We start from the raw sequence: 21825 nt of genomic DNA, 5'->3' as shown, positions 1-21825 counted from the left end.
ATACTAATTATTAATCGATACCTAATTTTTTAAACTCATAAAATAAAATGTTGAAGTATATATTATATAAATGGGAATAAGTGAGCAAGGCTGGCCTGCTGGCTGCTGGAGAGATGATATAAAAGAGAGGAGGGATAGAATGTTGATTGATATTCAAGGCAAGTGATCAGGAGTATACTCGATGGACCACCACCACACTCTGTCTATTTTTAAATTCCAGCCATTTTTTTAATAGTGTAAATTTAGAAAATAAATTAATAAAAAGTCGAAATTTTGTTGGTTTTTGTTGCGTCCTTTTAATACGGTCAAAAATAAATGATGAAGCCTTCGGATCAATGTTTATAGAGAACATATTGGAATGATTGTAATTGTTCATATGTCTTGATTAAAAGGAGAAAAGAATTATTTGGGCACCTTGAAGAAATTAATGTTTATAGTAAAAAAATATGGAAAAGATTATATTATTTTTTGACTTCATAATTATTTTATATATGCACATGCAATTATTTTGTTATTCGATGCATAAATCATAATATTCTGTAATATACAAAAATTATATATTGATATAGTTTTTTTTAGTATAAATGAGAGAGAGATTCAATTAATTTCAGTTCAAGGGTAACGAGTGTGACCATATGACTACTTTAATTTTACATATATTGAATGCAAACAACATATATATAGCCATGACCTACACAATACACACATATGTACATATACATGTATGTCTATATATATATATAAGTATTATTTAAAATGGTTAAAAGTGTTGAACAATATTCTTTAATTGGAATAAGTACTAGTCTTGGTTAAAAGGACTGGAGTTGAATGTTGACTAATGGAGTAGAACCCACATATGGTGAGATTGTTCCATTATTACTCGTCGTTTGTAGTCTATTTTTCAATAAATAAATCAACTTGGCATTCCGTGCATGCGAATAATGAATGATAAACATAAAATTGTGGGTTACCAACCAAAGACATGGAGAGGACAACCATTTTACTTTTTACACACACATTCATGTATAATATTCTCTTTCCATCATATATATATATTCATCATCTCAAGGATATATATTATATTCAAATTAAACTAAAAAAATTTGATACATCACGGACCATATTATGAAGAAGTTCATTTACTCATAAGTTAGAGCTCATTTTAGGTTGAAAATTGAAATATGGAGTGTTTTTTGCTTAATTTTTGTCAGTTTTTTTAGATGAATTTAAATATGTAATATAACTTTATTCTTGTCACATTAACAACATAGTAGATCATCGATGTCATATAGGCAATATTTGATGGTTTTATTGAATTCTAGCGCGAGGAAAAAAGGAAAAAAAAAAGTGTTTGATGTTACTAGATGAAAACCAAGCTTTGACATACATGAATAAAATCCAAAACATAATTAAAAAATTATGAGACTAAAATCCAAAATTGTCCCTATTAAAATATAACGAATACCTGAATATATTTGTGATAGAATAACAATAAGTTTGTCTAAATTGCTATGGTAAATTTTGAAGTGCAATCAAAGATGGGAAATAAGATTCGGGCGAATAATTAATATTGAATGTACTCATCTTAAAAATACCAATACATGTGTGTGTGTGGATAGATAGATAGATAGATAGATAGATACGTGGGAACGTGTTAACGTGTCACACATACCGTTTGATAATGGCGGCCGGCGAAAGTCATCACCCAATTGTAGAAACCAAGATTCGAAGCAACGAAGAGTGAAGACGGCAAAACTATAGTCGTCTAACAATTCAATGGCACAGTAAATAAACGCAGGTGAAAATTTTACATGCATGACTAATCACTTTTAACGATAAAATACACAACTAAAATACATACAAAAAATGTATTTCTTTATATTTGGTTATGATTAGGCATGCGATATAACTCATCATTAACGAGAAAAGCCACATGCTTGCAAACCATTCTATGCCCCCGATTTACTTTTTGGGTCGCCATTACAATTGTCTTATTTGTTAGCTACCTTCATTAATTTACATGATTATGGTCAAGTATTTGGTGTGTAATACCATGCGAAAATTGAAGTCTGATTTTCCATTCTATATCCACGTCCTGGTCAATGAGATACGATCCCGAGGACACTAGATCCAACCTTTTCTTTCTTAAAAGAAAAGATTTGGATTCCACGCGACGAATCACATGACTAGCTATATATACTCGGATCTGCATCATAAGAACTCGATATCGGGCTACAAAATTTACGTGCATGAGAGTATGAGCCATATGTTTATACTGGGTTTTTTTTAAAACTAATTTAAATTTTAAATTTTTTTTCAAACAAAGTGTTGCAAAATTACGGCAAACCGTGCTTACAAAGCACGGAAGCTGCACATGTGGAGCAGCGTCCGTGCTTAGTAAGCACGGATTAGGTCCACGTTGGCTTATTAGCGACGGTTTTACATTCCGTCGCTACTAGCGACGGTTTATTTACTTAGCGACGGTTTAAAAATCCGTCGCCAAAGCAAAATTTTGCGACGGTTTTACCGAAATAACGAAAAATAATTATTTCATACCGATACCGAAATTTTCAGTACGGTATCCTTTTCGGTATACCGATTTTTCGGTAAGTTCGATATTTTTTTCTGTACGATTTTTCGGTATTTCGATATTTTTTCTCAGCCCTAGCCGTGAATAGTAAATGACGACATGCGATTAATGTACGCCGTTAATGTCCACATAATGTTTTTAAAAATATTTTACTATTAACAGCGCACATAAAGATGCACGCCGTTGATAATACTATGAACGGCGTGGCGTGTCTTTATTATGCGCTGCTGAAATTGCATATGTTATTAACATCACACATAAATGCAAGCTGCAAATATTACTATCCGCGGCGTGCATTTATAGTACTATCTGCAGCTTGTATTTATGTGTGCTGTTAATAACATATGCAATTTTCGCAGCGCACAATAAAGACACGCCACGCCGTTCAATGTATTATCAACGGCGTGCATCTTTATTTGCGCTGTTAATAGTAAAATATTTTTAAAAACATTATGTCTGGACATTAACGGCGTATATTAATCGCACGTCGTCATTTACTATTCACGGCAAGGGTTGGGAAAAAATACCGAAATACCGAAAAATCGTACAGAAAAAAATATCGAACTTACCGAAAAAAATATCGAACTTACCGAAAAAATCGGTATAACGAAAAGGATACCGTACTGAAAATTTCGGTATCGGTATCAGTATGAAATATTTTTTTTTCGATATTTCGGTATATACCGAAATAACGAAAAATAATTTATTATTATTTTTTTTTTCTAAATTTAAATCGGTCTACCGAAAATATTTCGGTACACCGAACCGGTACCGATATAAACTTTTTTCCCATTCGGATGCGGTATGGAAAAATTCCATAATATAGCGACGGTATTACACAACCGTCGCAAAATTTGAGTTGGCAACGATTTTGTAACCTGTCGCTAGTAGCGACGGTTATTAAACCGTCGCTAGTTGCGACGGATTTGTAAAACCGTCGCTAATAAGCCAATGTGAACTCAATCCGTGCTTACTAAGCACGGACGCTGCTCCATGCAGCGTCCGTGCTTATGCTTGGTTTGCCATAATTTTGCAACACTTTTTTGTTTTGCATTATTTTTGAAAAAAAATTTAAAATTTAAATTAGTTTTAAAAAAAACCCGTTTATACTAAATAATCCAATTAGCATACCCGATATAGCATGTAATAAGTTCTTGTTTGAATTTTTGCTAAAAGAAAATTTGAGAATGCGAAAAATAATTTTTGGATGGTATTTGATATCTAGAATTGGTTTATGGTCGTTGTGGTCACTTATTTTTTTCCCTAAATAAAGTTATTTATAGTACATTTAAGCGTATCAATTGGAGCGTAACATGCACTGCATAGCAAATGTACAAAGAAATTGATTACCAACTAACATAATAATATGATCATATGTGATTGAAATATAACAAAATTGCTTATACATATAGAACCGTGAGACCATCTCACAAAAAAGCTATTCATTTATTTATACATGTCTAATATGCTAAAAAATATGTAATGGATAAATTGCATATTATTTATTATTAGAAAAGTAATGAGTAAAAGCAGCATTACGTTGTAATGATCAAAGGTCGGTATATGATTTTCTAAGGGCAAAAATTTGTGTGAGACGGTATCATGTGTCGTATTAATTAATGAGAAATCTCTTATTTGGTAATCTATGAAAAAATATTATTTTTTATTACTAAGAGTATTACTTTTTATTGTGAATATCGGTAGGGTTGACCAGTCTCATATAAAAAAGATACGTGAGACCGTATTTCAAGAAACTTACTAATAATTAAATCGTTAAAATGACTATCATCGGTTCATTGTGGATCGGTAATCTTACAAACAGCAGTTTTGTTAATTCAGGTTGAAAGGGACTACTGTGATAAAGTGGATATCATTCAATACTTCTTAAAAATTGCATTATAATAGAATTTTAATTTTTTTTTTCCAATTAAAACAATTGAGTAAAATTTTATTAGTTTTAAAAAGAAAAAGGATAAGAAATGAGGATAAAATGGTTATAGGAAAATGGCGGCATGGCCCATCAGTGGATCCTCGTCACTCCCATTGAAGCAATTCACTTGACTTTTTGCTCACTCCTTTCCTCACCCACTTCTGAATTCTACGATCCTCGATCAGGGACCACTAAGACATCTAGATTCCATTCGCGGAATCATTCCGCTGTTGATGCCATTTCTAGTTTTAATTCAGATTTTGCTTTCTGTTCTCGATTATCTCCTGGTTGTGGGCAGTTGCTTAGAATTCACTCGACATATGGATTCGACTTGTGATTACTGATTTCGATTTCGAGTCCCGATTCATTGTTTTTGTCAGCTGGGTTTTAGCTTCATTTGATTTTCTTCCCAATTCGTGGGTAGATTTGACCTGATTAAATCGATTCAGTGGGTTTTCGTGATAATTCGTGTCGCTATTGATTGCGATGAAGATCGAGGAATTGGATGATTCTACGGACGGTGTGTTGGACAGAAGCTACGGTGATAACAGTAATAGTGATAAGGAAAGAAGGCTGATCCCGGTCCGGGTCGATGCCAAAAGGGCTTTGGTCGGGGCTGGGGCTCGGATCCTTTTCTACCCGACCCTTTTGTACAACGTCTTCCGGAATAAAATTCAAGCTGAGTTCAGGTGGTGGGATCAAATTGATCAGGTACAACACAGCTTCATGGTTTAGGGATCAGTCTCTAAAATTCTCCAGTGTGTTTTTTGGGATTTGATTGTTGAGGTACTAATTTTGTCAAACCTGGTTTTGTTTGAGTTTCAAGGTTGCTTTAGTCGTCTCGGCCTCTCGGGGAAAGAAAGAGGATTTTTTTTTTGGAATTTCCTGTAAAAAAATATTGATGTTTTATGCTCTTGGGTTTTTTTATTCGTATTTATGTGCGTAACATTAAATTTGCGTGCCTGTGATCGAAGCCAGCGGATTCTCATATTGAAAGTACAATCACAAAAGCTTTGATTGGAGTCTGATGAAAATATGCAATCTTTGTATTGCGACTTTTTGTGCCGATGATGTAAAAATTAGTTTTAATTTTGTAAGAAATAATCTCTGGCATTTTCCAATGTTGGTTGGAGAAATGACTGATAGTGGCTGTCTCTTTATGACCGCTCGATGGTGATGCTTACTCATTTGGGTTTGAGATTTATATACTTTCGTTTTCAATGATATCCTTATCATGGCGGTTACAAAATATTTATGTATCTTGTGTTAGATATTTAAACTGAAGATATATGTCTAAATATTTGCATTTGTGACGAGTATTCAGTTTCTCCTGCTTGGAGCCGTTCCATTTCCAAAGGATGTACCTCGGCTTAAGCATATTGGAGTTGGTGGTGTTATTACTCTGAACGAGCCCTATGAAACTTTGGTACCGACATCCTTGTACCATGTAAGTTATTTATCTCTGGCTTGACTTTGGATGTTGCTATTGTGTGAGTCTGTGAGGCTATGTTTATTCTAAGGCCTTTGTCTTATAAGCTATCATACATTTATGTTTAATTTATATGAGTTTATTTTTTCTTTTGCCCTAAACGGGTATCTGTTTTATGTGGCAATTTTACTTTTAAAATATTTCAGTTATGGAAAACTTTGGTGTGTCTTTACAATAAGAAGTCTTCCATCACTTGTGTGGGATGTTCTGTCCGGCCCCTTGTTCAAATTGACTTCCAAGGATTCTCTTTCTCACTCAGTGGTCTATTCTTACCCACACCATCATCTTGCATTCTTATTTCAGGCTCATGGAATAGACCATCTTGTAATCCCAACCAGAGATTATTTGTTTGCTCCATCGTTTGTGGACATTAATCGAGCTGTAGATTTCATTCACAGTCGGTGGTTTTCTTTTCACCATTTTCCTTATATCCGCTTTATGTCCTGTAATATACCATCCTCAACACTTTCCTTTCATTTCACGCTGCTCGTAGAAAATGCTTCTACTGGTCGAACAACCTATGTGCACTGCAAAGCTGGACGGGGACGAAGCACAACCATTGTCCTCTGTTATCTGGTGCTGTTCTTTTTTCTCCACAGAATATGATAAGTAACAATGGCAATGTTGGACCTTCCTGACACCTTAACATGATTTGCAGGTGGAATATAAGCATATGAGTCCTGTGGCCGCACTTGAATATGTTCGGTCTCGAAGACCCAGGGTGCTATTGGCTCCATCCCAGTGGAAGGTATACACAAAACCAGGGCTAAATTGCCCAGATATGAGAATTTGGGGGAGGGGGTGGAAACAGGTGTCACGAGGTTGGAATCCTTGCAATTGACATGGTGCATGATGGGTTTTGCTAGAACCATCGCAAGTGTACGTGCCATACGAGAATTATTAACCCAAGTTGTTGGAAGAGTTGATCGCACATTGTCATAAATGCATTCCTTTGTCTCTACGTTTTGACGTTGGAAGATTACTACAATGTGACAAGAGGGTCGTGGTGAGAAAATGGAACATATATTTTTAGGGAAGGTTGAGGCAAAACACGCGGTTGTAGAAAATCACATAAAATCTCAAAACTTTTTATTTGTGAGCGAGGAACGCTGAACGCCCCTTGCACCCTTTGCCGGATCCACCTCCTGCAAAAAACTGTATTTTTTCTAGTTGATAAAATCAAATTACAAGATTCCGTGTCATGTGGATGCTTTAAAACTCGTAGTTGCTTGCTTTTACAGGCAGTTCAAGGATACGAGCAACAGCGGATGGCGTCGAAGGCGATGTGTACTTCAGGAGACGTTGTGCTCATTACAAAAGCCGATCTCGAAGGTTATCGTAGCCCTTGCAACGACATCTCTGGCAAGGAGCTGATGGCCATACCCAGAATATCGATGTCAATGCCTAGGATGGCCAAGTTGTCTTGCCTCTTTTCATCGTTAAAGGTTTCAGGTAGCTGCGGACCGATAACGAGGCAGCTTACAGAGGCTCGTGCTTGCTAAGCTTGTAGGGGAGCATATCTTTGCAAACAAGCTAACAAGAAAAACGTCCATAATCTCTTGCGGTAAATGATAAGAATATAAATAAACAGAAAGAGGATACTTTTGGTGCCCCATCTGACGGTTGTACATAACATGGGTCGGGTATGATTTGGTGCTTAATTTGTATATAACTACAAGTACTACTATTTCATCTTGGATCCTTTGCTCGTATACTGATTTTGAGAAGTCGGGTCTAATCCATGGATCGGATCCGAATATTTCTTCGGTTGCCTAGCCAAGTAGAGTTGGACTCAGGAGAAGCGTGTTATCTTTGTTTGCTACAAAACAGACATCGTGTATATATATATATAATATATATATATATATATACAAATAAAATTATCCAATTCCTAATAATAAATTGCAGGTAAATAAGGTTACCTTCGCGAGTGACAATGAAATAAACAATGAAACTTTTAGTTGACAAATATTAAAAAAATTAGTCTTTAAAAGGTTTACGTTTTAGCATCGGTTTTATTCAGTTAAATTGAAAGGGTTTCAAATTTATCAAGAAACATTCTTATTTTCGAGCTTCGCTTTGTCGTGAATTCCGTTTAAAGCGGTCAAGGTTTAAAGATATATAGTATATGATAAAAACTTGTGTGAGACAGTTTCACGAGTCGTATTTTACGAGACAGATATCTTATTTGGATTATCCATTAAAAAATATAACTTTTTATGCTAAGAGTATTACATTTTATTGTGAATATCGGTAGGGTTGACCCGTCTCGTAGATAAAGATTCATGAGACTGTCTCATAAGAAACCTATATATAAATATAAATATAAATATATATATATTCGTTTAAAAAAATCAAATTACATTTTTATTGATGTAAAATACATTTTTGTTTTAAATTTGTCAATGAGATAAGGTGGTTTAGTGAAGAAGAATCTGAAAAAAGGAATTTGAAGTACATGTGTTATTCCACATTGCACTACATAATATTAAATTCCGCGAATCTGTGCAAACCCTAATACGTACTCCTTTTTAAAGCACAAAAAATCTTCCATAAAGCCAAATAAATGAATAACAACTTTATATGTCGAACACGACATTTCATCATTATTATTTTCATATTGCATGTGGAAAGTGACACATTAATTCTTCTATAACCCTTTTCTTTCCCTCTCTTTAATTTGGATATTATAAGCATATATATAATTAATTAAAACATGAATGCTCATTTTCTTTCTCTCATTTTGTAACATTTAAAATGTTGTAATTATTTCATTGATTTTGTGTCTCTTTTACGAATTTTTGATTTTTTAGTATGTATTTGATCGATCAATTTACGATTTTATTCTACTAACTTTGCACTTTGTTTTACTAAAAACTAATTTATACTACACAATGCATGCAAATTATAATAAGAATCTAATTATATGTGTATGTAGATTTGTATGCATACACGTCCCTAGAGCTGAAAGTATACAATACATATACATTGGATGCCACTTTGCGAGACGCGGTTTCGTATAAAATCTTTAGGCTAATTCTAAAGTTAAAAAGGAGAGAGTACATTCATATAATATAAAATACAACTATATTTATTGATAAACTTTTAATAAACTTATGCAAGCATTTCATTTTAACAATAGTTTTGATTTGTTCCCAGACAATTACTGTGAGTTGGGAGATTCTGAATTTTTTTTATTGATAAAAGGGCTCTTAGTTTCTGATAAACCCAAGATTTAAAGCTGCTTAATTATCTTAATCAATGAATAATTGTGTAAAATTTCTCAAAATCAGTGGTCTTTATTCCCTTTAATTAAAAACTACGTTTATTCACTTGATTACAATCGAAAAGAAAAATAATAATAAAAAAACCCCTTAACAGATATAAATACATGCATTAATAGTACCAATTATATATATTTTTCTCGTGGCCATGCACGTCCCTTTTCTCTCCCTCTCGAGTTAAGTAAATCATATCCATATATACTAATAATAATTGGCTGGAAAAAGATCAAATCTGAGATTTTATTAGAATATGTGATTAAAGCAGTACTAAAGGGCACATAATTATCATACTAAAAGAGATTAACTTAAAGATCCGGACCCAAGAATTGGGTCAAGCCAAATGGATGTGGAGGAACAAATTTTTTTTTCTTTCCGAAAATTACATATAAAACTTCTTCTTTCGCCCTATTGTGTCCCCTTCGGTCATCAAAACATGTTCGTATTAATTTAGGTTGTGTTTGGATGAAGGAATTTGAATATACGGATTTCAAATCTATGAATTTATAATGTATTTGATTATTTGGATGGATTTTAAATCCACTTCACTTTTAACTTATGTCAATAGTGATTATAACTGATTTGAAATCTACCCAAAATGGGTGTTATTTGAGAATCATCCTTCAAATCACTCTCCAAATTAAATCACTCTCTTCAAATCAAATTGTTCCATTCAAGACCAACCTTTATTAATTTGTTGATGATGACAACGGTATTAGCTTTGGAAAATTGAATAAGTTACAATTTCCCATTTCGGAGTGGTGAATCTTGGTCCAAGAAGCCATATGCATCGAACAAATGTGAATTTAATTTGAATTTAATAAAAATGATGAAACGTCAGAACATATAAGTTCTTTGAACCCGATTTTTCGATTTGAAATTAGATTTGAACACACAACACACACACAGATATATATGAATTTTGTTATGATAATGTACATGCAGCATAAAGCATTATATTGGCTGTACACAGTAAACAGCATAAATAAAATATATTAAAATAACCTTCAAAAAAAATATATATTAAAATAAAACTCCCTTTTAATTAATTAATCTACCAGAAATAACGAATATATCTTTTTACGGGAATAACAAGTATATGTCAGTATGTTTAAAAAAAAAACAAGTATATGTCTATAAAATTAATTAAAAATTGATATTCACAAATTTTAATACAATTAGCCCATTAATTCTATTTATGAGGTAGCCGTCGCGTCCCTAACCAATAATTGAGCAATGATCCATTTTCAAAACAAAAAAATAATAATAAAATTTGAATGAACTTCAATATTTGTATTGATTTTTGTAAACATCAAAATGAAAACAAATTATACAAAAATACCTAAAAAGTAAAAAAAAAAAAAAAAAAAAAAGAACAAATATAATAAGAATAAACACATAAAGATGACATAGCAATCATCATGGTGATAACTTTCATGCAGGTGATCTCTTTACTTTGAGGCTGGCCGGTCTTGCATTGGTATACATGGCTTCTTCTCTCTGACAAAAACACTGCAGCCTTCCTTGGCTTACACTTCTTTCCCCCTTTTTTCTCCTTCTTTTCTCTTTTCTGTGCTTTACTAACATGGGTTTTGTTCAACAGTTATTTCAGTTGGAGCCAAGAATTTGGACAAAAGATAGAAAAGGGAATGTATGTGTAGGCATGATCCCTATTCGCTTGTATGAATAGAACTTAAAGAAGGGTTTCAAATAGCAATGATTAAGACAATGATCTCTCTCTCTCTTTTGTCCTAAAAATCGAAAAAAGAAAAGAATTATCCATGATGATGATGATCAGGGTTATCGGGATCAGGCCAGAAGGTGGAGTACTTCAACCATTCTGCTTCCTGAGTGTTTGCCATGGATGATTCCTGCAATTCCAACCCAAAATATGATCATTAGAGTACCATATGAGCTAATGGTGATTTAGGTGGTCTTCGCTGGAACCGAACCGGGTACAAGTTTTATTCGGGAACGATTAACATGTTTGAATCTCGATCTTTAACTCAAATCAAAGTTAATATTCATATAAGTTTGAACTAAGTAATGTCGGAAAAGTATTCCTGTTATAAAAATCTAGTGCTTAAATTTCTACTTAAGTTACAAGGGCATACATGCATAATAATAATAAAAAAGATTCAGTGTAATTTTCAAGCCATTTCGGCTGCATGCATGTGAATGCTCTCTTCCTAGGATGCCATAGGAAAAAGTTTTTGGTCATTGTCCTTGTTGTCTTGTACACCAATGCTTAATTGTTATATATAGATTTAGCTTAATTGGTCCATATTATAAAGTACATGCATATTTAGGACATTATATTTAGCTGTCATCTTCAATCTTTTTAAATATTTCTTTATATGTTCTTTGTGTAAGTAGTTTAAATTGAGACTAGCCTTACAAAAGATTTATCTCACTAAGTTCCATTTCATCACTTTTATTTATTTGTTTTAAAAGTGGAAGAAAGGAGGATTCTTGCAGCAACTTCCACAATTGACGGCTTTTAGTTTTACGATGTTCTATTTATGGTTGCATGCATATATATTGCCTAACATGCATGTGCTAAAACACAATCAAATAAAGTTTTCATCAAAAGAATTTAAAACAAAAAAAAAACGAAAAGGTTTAAGGAGAAGATAAAGAAAATGAGAGAGCAATTACATGTATCCCAAAGTTTTTTGTTGAATGAGTTATATAGACTAGCTAGAAAAATTTTAAATATTTGACCATGAAATTCGAAATTATACTTAATTAATTAATGGTTTTTTATGGGTTTCGTGATAGATATGAAAGTCTAATTTAGAATTAGTAATCCAAATTCCAATGTCAAGATTCAAGAAACTTAGTTATAACCTTTTAGTATTCCTAGTATAAAGACATAATTAAGATACGTTTAATATTCTAGGTTATTCGAAATTATTTTTATTATTATTACTCAGACATTGATAATATAGAACTAAAAGAGGAAAAACAGAAACGGTTTCACCTTCAAAAGTGGCAAGTTAAAATAAAATGTAAGAACTGGTGACATTATGACAGTTAAAATAGTAAGCAACATATACAAAAATTTTGAATTGGTTGAACACTTCAACATCCTTAAATATAACCAAATACGATTCTATATTTTGTTTGATAGAATTAAATATTTATTGCTAATTTATCACATTGAACGGTATAACAAAACTGACTAATTAAAGGCTATGCTGGGAAAGAAGATACGGCAATCTAACCTAAAAAAGAATGAAATAAAAGGGGGAAAAAGGAAAAAGAAAAACGCATATAAATCCTCTAAGTATAGTTTAGCTAGCCATATATTGAAGTCTTTCTCCTTATCATAAAATAATACTCAATTTATCTCAAAAATGAGTAATTACAACACAATTAAATGTAATTATTGCTGTAATTAATTTATCGATTTACTTCAATATTTACATTATTAATCATATCTTTATTTATCAGAATGCAATTGATACCTTTTTCATTTCATGATTTAATCTCTAAGTAGTTGTGGTTTACACACACACACACACACACATATATATAAAAGAATGCATTTTAGGGTCAAAAAGTTAGAGATTTCTCATACGTACTTCTTTGATGTCAGTTGAGGTGCAGCCCATAATGAGTTCCTCTAATCCAGATGCAGACCTTCCTCCTAGTTTATGATGTTGTTGCTGCTGCTGCTGCTCACAGAATATAATATAAAATAATTTTTAGTTATGACAAAAATAAAAACATAATCATGCATATGATCATGTATTGTCTCCAAAAGATAGGGATTTTTAAAGTCAACAATATGATTATTTATTTGTTAGAAATATAGCTGGCATTCAGACAGTATTGAATTCGAACAAGCAAAAAGTATGTAACAAGGCTGGGATATTCGTGATTTATATATTTATGTGTGTACGCGTGTTTATACGAAGTTTATATATATAGGTGTACCTGGAAATTTTCGTTCGGGAGCATGATCGTTGGAACATGGAAGCAGTGATCTTGATCAAGAATAATGTTGGAAGTATGATGCATTACTGGTGGAGGTGATATAATGGCAGAAATGGAATGTGAAGGCCTGCTGACGTGATATGCTGTAGCTGCTGATGCTGTTGAGATTTGATGATGCTCATGGCTCATGTGAATCATGTCTCGCGCTTCGCACGTGCCACTTTGTGTCTCCCTTCCTATTGAAGCCTCTCCAATATTTCCAGCCTGAAATATTAATCACCTAAATTAAAATCTGTTTATTTTAATTTTAGTTTTAATAATTATCATTACAGGTCTGAGGCCTCTCAGTCATGCTTCATTAGTTTGTCACATTATGGACAGAAAAAAAGAAATATGCTGGTTGCAAATGCAAAAAAAAAGGTAAATGACATGATGTATTATTTCATTTGAAAATGTACAATTTGTAAGTATATATTATCTTAAATAATAGCATAATATGCTAATGAAGTGAGAATTTTGCTATACATACCTGATCATCAAAGGATTTTCGATAAGGAAGAAAGCTAAAATGATCAGCTTTCAATTGCTGGATATGATCTATGGCACTATAACCTGGAATAGGTGCACCAACATTTACAACGGCAGCTGAAAATTCGTCTCTTTGGGGGATCATTTCCTTATTAGAACAACTCCCACTGCCACTTTCTTTCTGGCTATTTGGCTCGACGCTTAACCCCTCGCCTAAAACGGCATTAACACTACTTTTCTCCGAAGACCAGTTGCATTGCCTTGGTTGTGTCTGATAGAAAATCTTGGAAACCACAAGTTCCCCTTCTCTTTCTTCTTCATGTTGGCCTAAATGGTATTGATGCATCACCCAATTCGTTTTCTCGGGCTTTCTGTTTTTTCCAAAGTTTGTGTACAAGACCAAGATTTTCTTGCACCCTTTTTGCTTGCCATTCACCATGACCGGCCTGGTTTTGCCTGTCTTATGCCACCGCGTTTCTCCGCCTTGTAAGTCGCATTCGGTTTGAATTTTTCTTCTTTTTCTTGTACCGGTTGTGTAAGCTTTGGAGGGTCTATGGAAGAAATGTCTGCTAAGTCCATCTCTTGTCACTCCTAGAAAGAAAGAAACAAAATCGAAGTTAGGTTTATTTAGGTGCAACAGAATCTTGAAATTTAAATTCATTGAAGTGAAACTTGGAGAGACTATTTAAAAAAACAAACCCTAGTCAGAAAAATTGTTTATCTACCAAGAAAATATCATGGTAAAACCTATCTACTTGAATCATGGCAGATTAGGCTACCATATCCAACACACACTAAATGAAATAAAATGAAAATTTATAAAACAAAAAAATAAATTATATGGTGAGAGCAGTTCAGACCTGGAAGCTTTTCGGGATGTGTATAACAAATCCCATCTTCACCTTCAATAGTAGGAATAAATTCATCAATTAGAGGATGGGATATTGATTCTTTTCCTTCAACTTTTGCCTCAAGATGTTCTATTAATTCTTGATCCGTCGGATCAAACTTTACTCCCGCCGGTAGGCCTACCCAATCCTGCAACAAAACACAGTTATTTCAATCACCAGAACTGAATATGACATGAAAAAAGAGAGGAATCGGAAAGACTTAAAAACCATAAAATCAAAAGCAAAAAGTATATTTAACTCTCATATCTTGTTTTTAATTATTTAATAACTTTCCGAAATCTTGCTAATGAAGACAAGAATATATTCAATATTTAGAGAAATTTCGAGTACCGGCTTTCCTTCGAGCTTGTGTCCACAACCCGGGCAGTGTTTGGATCCACATAGTTGATGCTCCTCAAGCTTCGCATCTATGAGATCAGAACTGCTCACAGATCCCAACTGAGTACCCTTGTTCATGGCTCAAACAAACACCTCCTCTCTTTATAAACTACGTATTCATTAGATTATATATCTGTACTTGTATAGTGATCTTAACTCCATAAATTAAGAACCTCAACCCAGCTTCTTGCCCAATCAAAACTCTCAATCTCCTCAGTAACCTATTTAAATATCCAGAAAACAAAAATCATTTGACTATTCATGTACGTTCAGAGGTATCTTACGTTATACATAAAGATACCATATTTCTTAAAAAAAGAAAAAAAAAATCAGTGACTACATAAATCCATGGACACGGAACAAAGAAAAAATTGATGACCATACGAAAATTATTGGATTTTTTTGGAGAAAATTGATTCCAATCTTTAAAACTAAAAGTTTACGAAAGAATCAAGCTTCAAAGGGAAATGAAATACTACTAATATATATTCAAGAAAATATAGACGCGAGAGAGATTAGGACAAAATCAAACAGAAAGAGAGGAAGGTAAAAAGAAAGAAATCAAGGGGCTTTAATCACAGAAAAAACGCCAGAATTCTGCAACTTTAACTGAAGCAAGTAGTGAGATAAAGGAAAAGCAAGCTCCCCTATATCATACCTTTAACTCCCTGCTAAATTTGAGACTGTTTTCTGAGTGTTTTAGGTGTTTGTGCGTGAGAGAGAGAGAGGAGGAGAAGAGTGATTTTGGATTGGATTTTTTAATTCACACACCTTTGTAAGTATATGTATGTTGGAGTCTTCTTGACTGGTAAAGCAAAAGCAAGAAAATGCAAGGGCCTTGGTTGTTACTTAAGAATACACTCAAAAGCGCAGCAACCCCAACTGTTTTTTACTTAATCTGCCCAACCAAATTTAATCTAACAGAAAATAAATTTATCTTTGATATGTTTTCATATTCGAATGTTTGAATTTACTTGAAAAAGAACCAATTTATGATTGCAAATAAAACAAATATTTTTTTATTATTATAAAAAAATTTTGGTGGCATGTGTATGTACTAATTATAAATATAAAAACATTGTATACGCACCCAAAGAGGAAACTCAACTTAGAAATTTGGATTGTCCCAATTGACTGATTGAGCAGTCTTCATCTATATGCTTAATTATTTAAAAATATCGATCAGTTTTTTTTTTTCTTACCGGACTTCGAATTCGACATGTTCTTGAGAACTTATACAGTATATATATATATATATATATATATATATATATATATATATATATATATATATATATATATATATATATATATATATATATATTGCTCTTAACATTGATCCCAAATGTCTAATTAGGTCTCTTGTGAGACAGTCTAACGAATCTTTATTTGTGAGACGGGTCAGTCTTATCGATATTCATAATCAAAAGTAATACTCTTAGCATAAAAAGTAATACTTTTTCATAGATGACCCAAATAAGATATATGTCTCACAAAATACGACATGTAAGACCGTCAGACACAAATTTTTGCCACAAATAAAATATTGTGTAGACAATGATAATCCAAATATTATTGTGAAAAAGTGGGACATTTTACACCAAACTTTAAATTTTGATATTTTCCGAAATCAATTAATATAATGCTGATATGGAAAAATAATAAAAAATAAAAAAACCCATGCCAACATTTAATTTTATGAGCCTAATTTTCGAAATCTAAGTTGTTTAAAAGAAATAAATCAAATATTTATTAAGAAATAGAGAACATTTAAAAAAAGAAAAAGGAAAAAAAAAAGGTAAATACTAAAGAAAGCTATAAAAACAGGAAAAGAAAATTCCAAAAAATGATAGGAAGTCACATGGGTTTTGAGCTGTGGAGTGCTCTGATCATGATTCTTTTCCATCAATATTGTTTACACAATGTGTAGGAAAGAGATGGAAAATTAATTCACTCAAATCTTCTGTTTTTACTAAATTGTATTTCATTTTTTTCACATTTTTATGTGAAAAAAATTATATTTTTGATGAATGGAAGCCAAGAACTAATTATTAATTCGATACCTAGTTATTTCGTATTATTTTAATTTTAAATGCATAAAATAAAATGTTGAATTATAAATTATATAAATGGGAATATGTGAGCAAGGCTAGCTGGAGAGGATAGAAAAGAGAGGAGGGGTACAATGTTGCTTGATATTCAAGGCAAGTGATCAGCAGTATACTCGATGGACCACCACCACATTCTGTCTATTATTTATTTCCAGCCATTTTTTTAATAGTATATATTCAGAAAGTGAAAAAAAAAAATTAAAAAACTAGAAATTTTGTTAGTTTTTATTGCTTCCTTTTAATATGGTCAAGAATAAATGATGAAGCCTTCGGATCAATGTTTGTAGAGAACACATTGGAATGATTGCAATTGTTCACGTGTCTTGATTAAAAGGACCAAAGAATTATTTGGGGACCTTGAAGAAATTAATATACATTTATGTATGTGTGTGTGTATTATAACTATTAATTAAAATGGTTAAAAGTGGTGAACCATATTCTTTACTTGGAATAAGTTCTAGGTTAAAACCGACGGAGTTGAATGTTGACTAAAGGAGTAGAGCCCACATATGGTAAGGTACTCGTCGTTTGTGGTCTATTTTTCAATAATAAATCAACTTGGCATTCTGTGCATGCCAAACATAAAATTGTGGTGCACCAACCAATGACATGGAGTGGACAGACATTTTACTTTTTACAAAAACTAACATTTACCTTTTTGCACCCACACATTTTGTGTTAGGTACAATGATTATCTTAATTGATAGAAAAATCGAAACGTGATATTTAAATTTTTATACGGTTTAAAATATTTGAATTATATCATTAAGATTAACTATAACTTTTGGTAAAACGACAAATTTTCGGTCTTACAAATAGTATTAGAGTCAAGATCACGTGGTTGGTTCTCATTTATTGCAAAAAATGCAATTATTGAGAAATAGATTTTGGGTGTAACAATTGTTCTTGCTCGGTAGAGTAATCAAAACGTGATATTAGAGTTATTGTACGATTTAAATATTTGAGTTACATTGATATCACTAATTATAACTTTCGATAAAATGGCAAGCTTTCGATCCAATACGTTGACAATGTAATATTCTCTTTCCATCATATATATATATATATATATATATAGTTGAGTTATACTTTTAAAAAATAAAATTTTGATACCTATAAATTTATACAAGGACCATATTCTTACGAAGCTCATTTACTCAAAAGTTGGAGCTCATTGTAGGTGAACCAATAACGATTTCCATTTTCACACTCCCATGTTTATGTAAATTGAAGAGTGTGGAATATAATTTCAAAACCAATGTCCAAGATGTATGTGTTTGGTGGTCAGATTTACGGTAACAAATGTTCTAAAATAAGCAATCACGACTAATTTAATAACACGTGAAAAATTATAATTTTAATCCTGCAACTTCTCTCATCTAATAAATTTACTGGATATTGCTTATTTGACATTGATGTTCGCCAACTTCTCTTATATTATATAAGTTACAATAAATCTACACAGAAATAAAGGAAAATGACAAAAAAAATCCCATGAAACCGTGGGAAAAGTTAGTTCACTTTCTTGGCAGGTAGACATGAGTCGTGGTGTGGTTTGTCATTCACTAATTAATGTGGTTAATTTGGTTATGATTAGGCATGCGATATAACTCATCATTAACCCAAAAAGCCACATGCAAACCATTCTATGCCCCCGATTTACTTTTTGGGTCCTTCACTCTCGATCGCCATTGCAATTGTCTCATTTATTAGCTAGCTTCATTAATTTACATGATTATGGTCAATTATATTCTATATATATTTGGAATTTTGGTGGACACTAGATCCAAACATTTCTTAGTTAAAGGAAAAGATTTGGATTCCAAATCACGAATCACACTATATTCGGATCTACATCATAAGAACTCGATCGGGCTACAAAATTTACGTGTGACATATGTATAAACTAAATAATCCAATTAATAGACCCGATGTAGCATGTAATAAGTTCTTGTTTGAATTATTGCTAAAAGAAAATTTGAGAATGCGAAAAATAATTTTTTTTGATGGTATTTGATATTGTTAATTGTCACACATCGGTTGGATAAAATACATGGGAGTTGTATATATGATCTTGGACAATCATCCCCCCTTGAGCTAGCTTTTGGGGTTGAGTTAAGTCCAAGTTCCAATCTTAATATAGTATCAGAGCTCAGTTTACACTGTTATGTGTTGTATTGTCCATAGTTGGGTCATCCGTTCTGCCTATAATTGAGTCATTTGTAAACTTCATGCTCCAAATGTTTATTTTTGGGCGTGAGAGCTGTGTGTTAGTTGTCTCATATCGGTTGGATAAAATATCTGGGAGTTGTATACATGATCTTGGACAATCCTCCCCCTTGAGTTAACTTTTAGAGTTAAAAGTTAGGTTCAAGTTTCAATTTTAATATATATCTATTATTGGTTTATGGTATTTGTGGTCACTTATTTTTTCCCTAAATAAAGTTCTTTATAGTACATTTAAGCATATCAATTGGAGCGTATCATGCGCTGCATAGCGATGTACGAAGGAATTGATTACCATCTAAAATAATGATATGATTATATGTGATTGAAATATAACAAAATTGCTCATAACATATCCGACATCAAGATCTTAAGATTGTTATAGCTTATAACGAAATTGCTTATAACATAATAATATGATGAATTTCTACCTGAATCAATTTATGAAAAAATATTACTTTTTATACAAAAAAAAATATTATTTTTCAATTTAATTTTGGGTCGGATCAATCCATCTCACATATATTAAACCGTGAGATTGTCTCACAAAAGACATACTCATTTATTTATAAATGTCTAATATGCTACAAAATATGTGATGGCTAAATTGCATATTATTTATTATTAGATCATTTTAAAAAGTGATTAATAAAATCAGCATATCATTGTAATGATCAAAGGTCGGCATAGGGTGTGAAATATCCTCCTGAATTGATTGAAAATTAACAAGATTTGAAAAATATATTTTTTTATCTGATATAATTAGCGATATCTGATCCTATTGAAAAATTATTTATTTATTATACTCTTATACGGATTAGTATTTCATATTTATAAGTGGGCAAATTAACAATGTTGTCTATGTATGTATGTATGTATGTATGTATGTATGTATTACGCACATAATAAATGGAGAAGGGGTTCTGAAGAATTGGATGCAAGTACCATTAAGTTGGGTAAGACTTTTTGGTCCAATTTTGTACGTAGTTAGGTTCATCTAATTTGAATATTTTGATTAGGGTGAGCAAATATCGAACCAAATCAGAAAATCAATCTAAACCGCTGGTTTCTATTGGTCTTCGGTCATTTGAATTGATTTTAAAATTAACCACACCGAAAAATGGTTTTATTCAATGTTTTGATTTAAAAAATTTGAAACAAACCGAATCAAATTGATTTTATAAATATATAACATTTTTAGCTTTATATATATATATATATATATATATATATATATATATATATATATATATATATAGATTATTTAATTTTTAAGCTTATATCTTATTAGTATAAAAAATTGGAGTAGGTCTCTTGTGAGACGGTCTTACAAATCTTTATATGTGAGACGGGTCAACCCTACTGATATTCACAATAAAATTTAATACTATTAGCATAAAAGTAATATTTTTTTATGGATGACTCAAATAAGAGATCTGTCTCACAAAATACAACTCGTGAGACTATTTCACACAAGTTTTTGCCAAAATATTTATAACTAGCAGTTTTAAATCTTTTCCATATGTCTCTTTTTGGAAGTGATGTTGGCTGATGATTGTTAATTTTTATATTTTAAAAAAAAAAAATCTGAACCACTTAATTTTGACAATTTATATTTTGAGTGGGTCTCATGTGAGATCGTCTTACGGGTCTTAATCTGTGAGCCGAGTCAACCCTACCCACGTCAAAATAAAAAGTAATGCTCTTAGCATAAAAAGTAAGACAAAAACTTCTGTTAGACGGTCTCACGGGTCGTATTTCGTGAGACGGATATCTATTTCGGTCATTCATGAAAAAATATTACATTTTATGCTACAAGTATTACTTTTTATTGTGAATATGAGTAGGGTTGACCCGTCTCACCGATAAAGATCCGTGAGACCGTCTCACAAGAGAACTACTCAAAAAGTAATGCATTTTCATGGATGACTCAAATAAGATATATGTCTCACAAATACGATTTGGTTTTATCATCTCACAAATGATGATAAAATTATGTTTTAAAATAGTTTAAAATTTTATTTGGATGAAGATTAAAATTGAACTTCCAATAAAAGTATAGCCTAGATTTGGTTTTATTTTTAATTATTAACAACTTAGTTTGATTTGCAATTTTACAAAAATGATAGCGTTGGTTTGATATAAACTGAACCAATTCAGTTTTGTTCACCGCAACTTCGATGCATTGCTAGAATATCTTTTCAAATTATTCCATTGAATAAAAATCCTTTCAACTCCAACTTAATTTGAAATCCATATATCGAAATAATGATAAAATAAAAAATCATTAATCAAGCTCAATATTACAGAATACTGTCTTTCACCCTACCAGGGCACACATAAAACACACACATCCAATAACTTGCATGTTTCCGGCATCCAATCATTAATACAGACTCCAGAACGGCAAGACCAGTTACATAGAAATTTCGGTTTTGA

The 21825-nt window shown here is 32.0% G+C and overlaps 2 protein-coding genes across 5 annotated transcripts; one reads left to right on the top strand and one right to left on the bottom strand.

Moving 5' to 3' along the window:
- Positions 1–4582: 4582 nt before the first annotated feature.
- Positions 4583–7819, top strand: LOC140825902 (phosphatidylglycerophosphate phosphatase PTPMT2-like). Its single transcript, XM_073187938.1, has 6 exons — positions 4583–5231; positions 5845–5967; positions 6313–6406; positions 6503–6585; positions 6668–6757; positions 7251–7819. The coding sequence occupies exons 1-6, from the start codon at positions 5007–5009 to the stop codon at positions 7509–7511; spliced, it is 876 nt and encodes a 291-aa protein (XP_073044039.1). The 5' UTR covers positions 4583–5006; the 3' UTR covers positions 7512–7819.
- A 2733-nt stretch (positions 7820–10552) lies between these two features.
- LOC140825899 (NAC domain-containing protein 75-like) lies at positions 10553–15849 on the bottom strand. Of its 4 annotated transcripts, none has more exons than XM_073187927.1 (7): positions 15708–15849; positions 15002–15270; positions 14621–14798; positions 13762–14351; positions 13233–13496; positions 12878–12973; positions 10553–11161 (listed from the first exon to the last, which is right to left on the bottom strand). In XM_073187927.1, exons 2-7 carry the CDS (start codon positions 15125–15127, stop codon positions 11066–11068), a joined length of 1350 nt encoding a protein of 449 aa, XP_073044028.1. In that variant the 5' UTR covers positions 15128–15270; positions 15708–15849; the 3' UTR covers positions 10553–11065. The 4 variants fall into 4 exon arrangements, with proteins under 4 accessions (XP_073044028.1, XP_073044029.1, XP_073044030.1 ...); XM_073187928.1 differs by having other exon boundaries at positions 12878–12970; XM_073187929.1 differs by having other exon boundaries at positions 10554–11161; positions 12878–12967.
- Between the last annotated feature and the right edge of the window lie 5976 nt (positions 15850–21825).

The sequence above is a fragment of the Primulina eburnea genome, chromosome 3 (assembly GCF_022965805.1).
Source record: "Primulina eburnea isolate SZY01 chromosome 3, ASM2296580v1, whole genome shotgun sequence".
Taxonomy (NCBI): Eukaryota; Viridiplantae; Streptophyta; class Magnoliopsida; order Lamiales; family Gesneriaceae; genus Primulina; species Primulina eburnea.
Note: the sequence above shows the minus strand (reverse complement) of the source record. Positions and strands in the feature narration are given on the sequence as shown.

Bases quoted from the DNA above. Each gene is read 5' to 3' on its own strand.
- LOC140825902 (XM_073187938.1), top strand. From the start codon at position 5,007: ATGAAGATCGAGGAATTGGATGATTCTACGGACGGTGTGTTGGACAGA. The intron at 5,232-5,844 runs GTACAACACAGC...ACGAGTATTCAG, and splicing joins GGTGGGATCAAATTGATCAG to TTTCTCCTGCTTGGAGCCGT. The intron at 6,407-6,502 runs GTCGGTGGTTTT...CGCTGCTCGTAG, and splicing joins AGCTGTAGATTTCATTCACA to AAAATGCTTCTACTGGTCGA.
- LOC140825899 (XM_073187927.1), bottom strand. From the start codon at position 15,127: ATGAACAAGGGTACTCAGTTGGGATCTGTGAGCAGTTCTGATCTCATA. The intron at 14,799-15,001 runs GTACTCGAAATT...GTTTTGTTGCAG, and splicing joins ACAAGCTCGAAGGAAAGCCG to GATTGGGTAGGCCTACCGGC. The intron at 14,352-14,620 runs GTCTGAACTGCT...CTTTCTTTCTAG, and splicing joins ACATCCCGAAAAGCTTCCAG to GAGTGACAAGAGATGGACTT.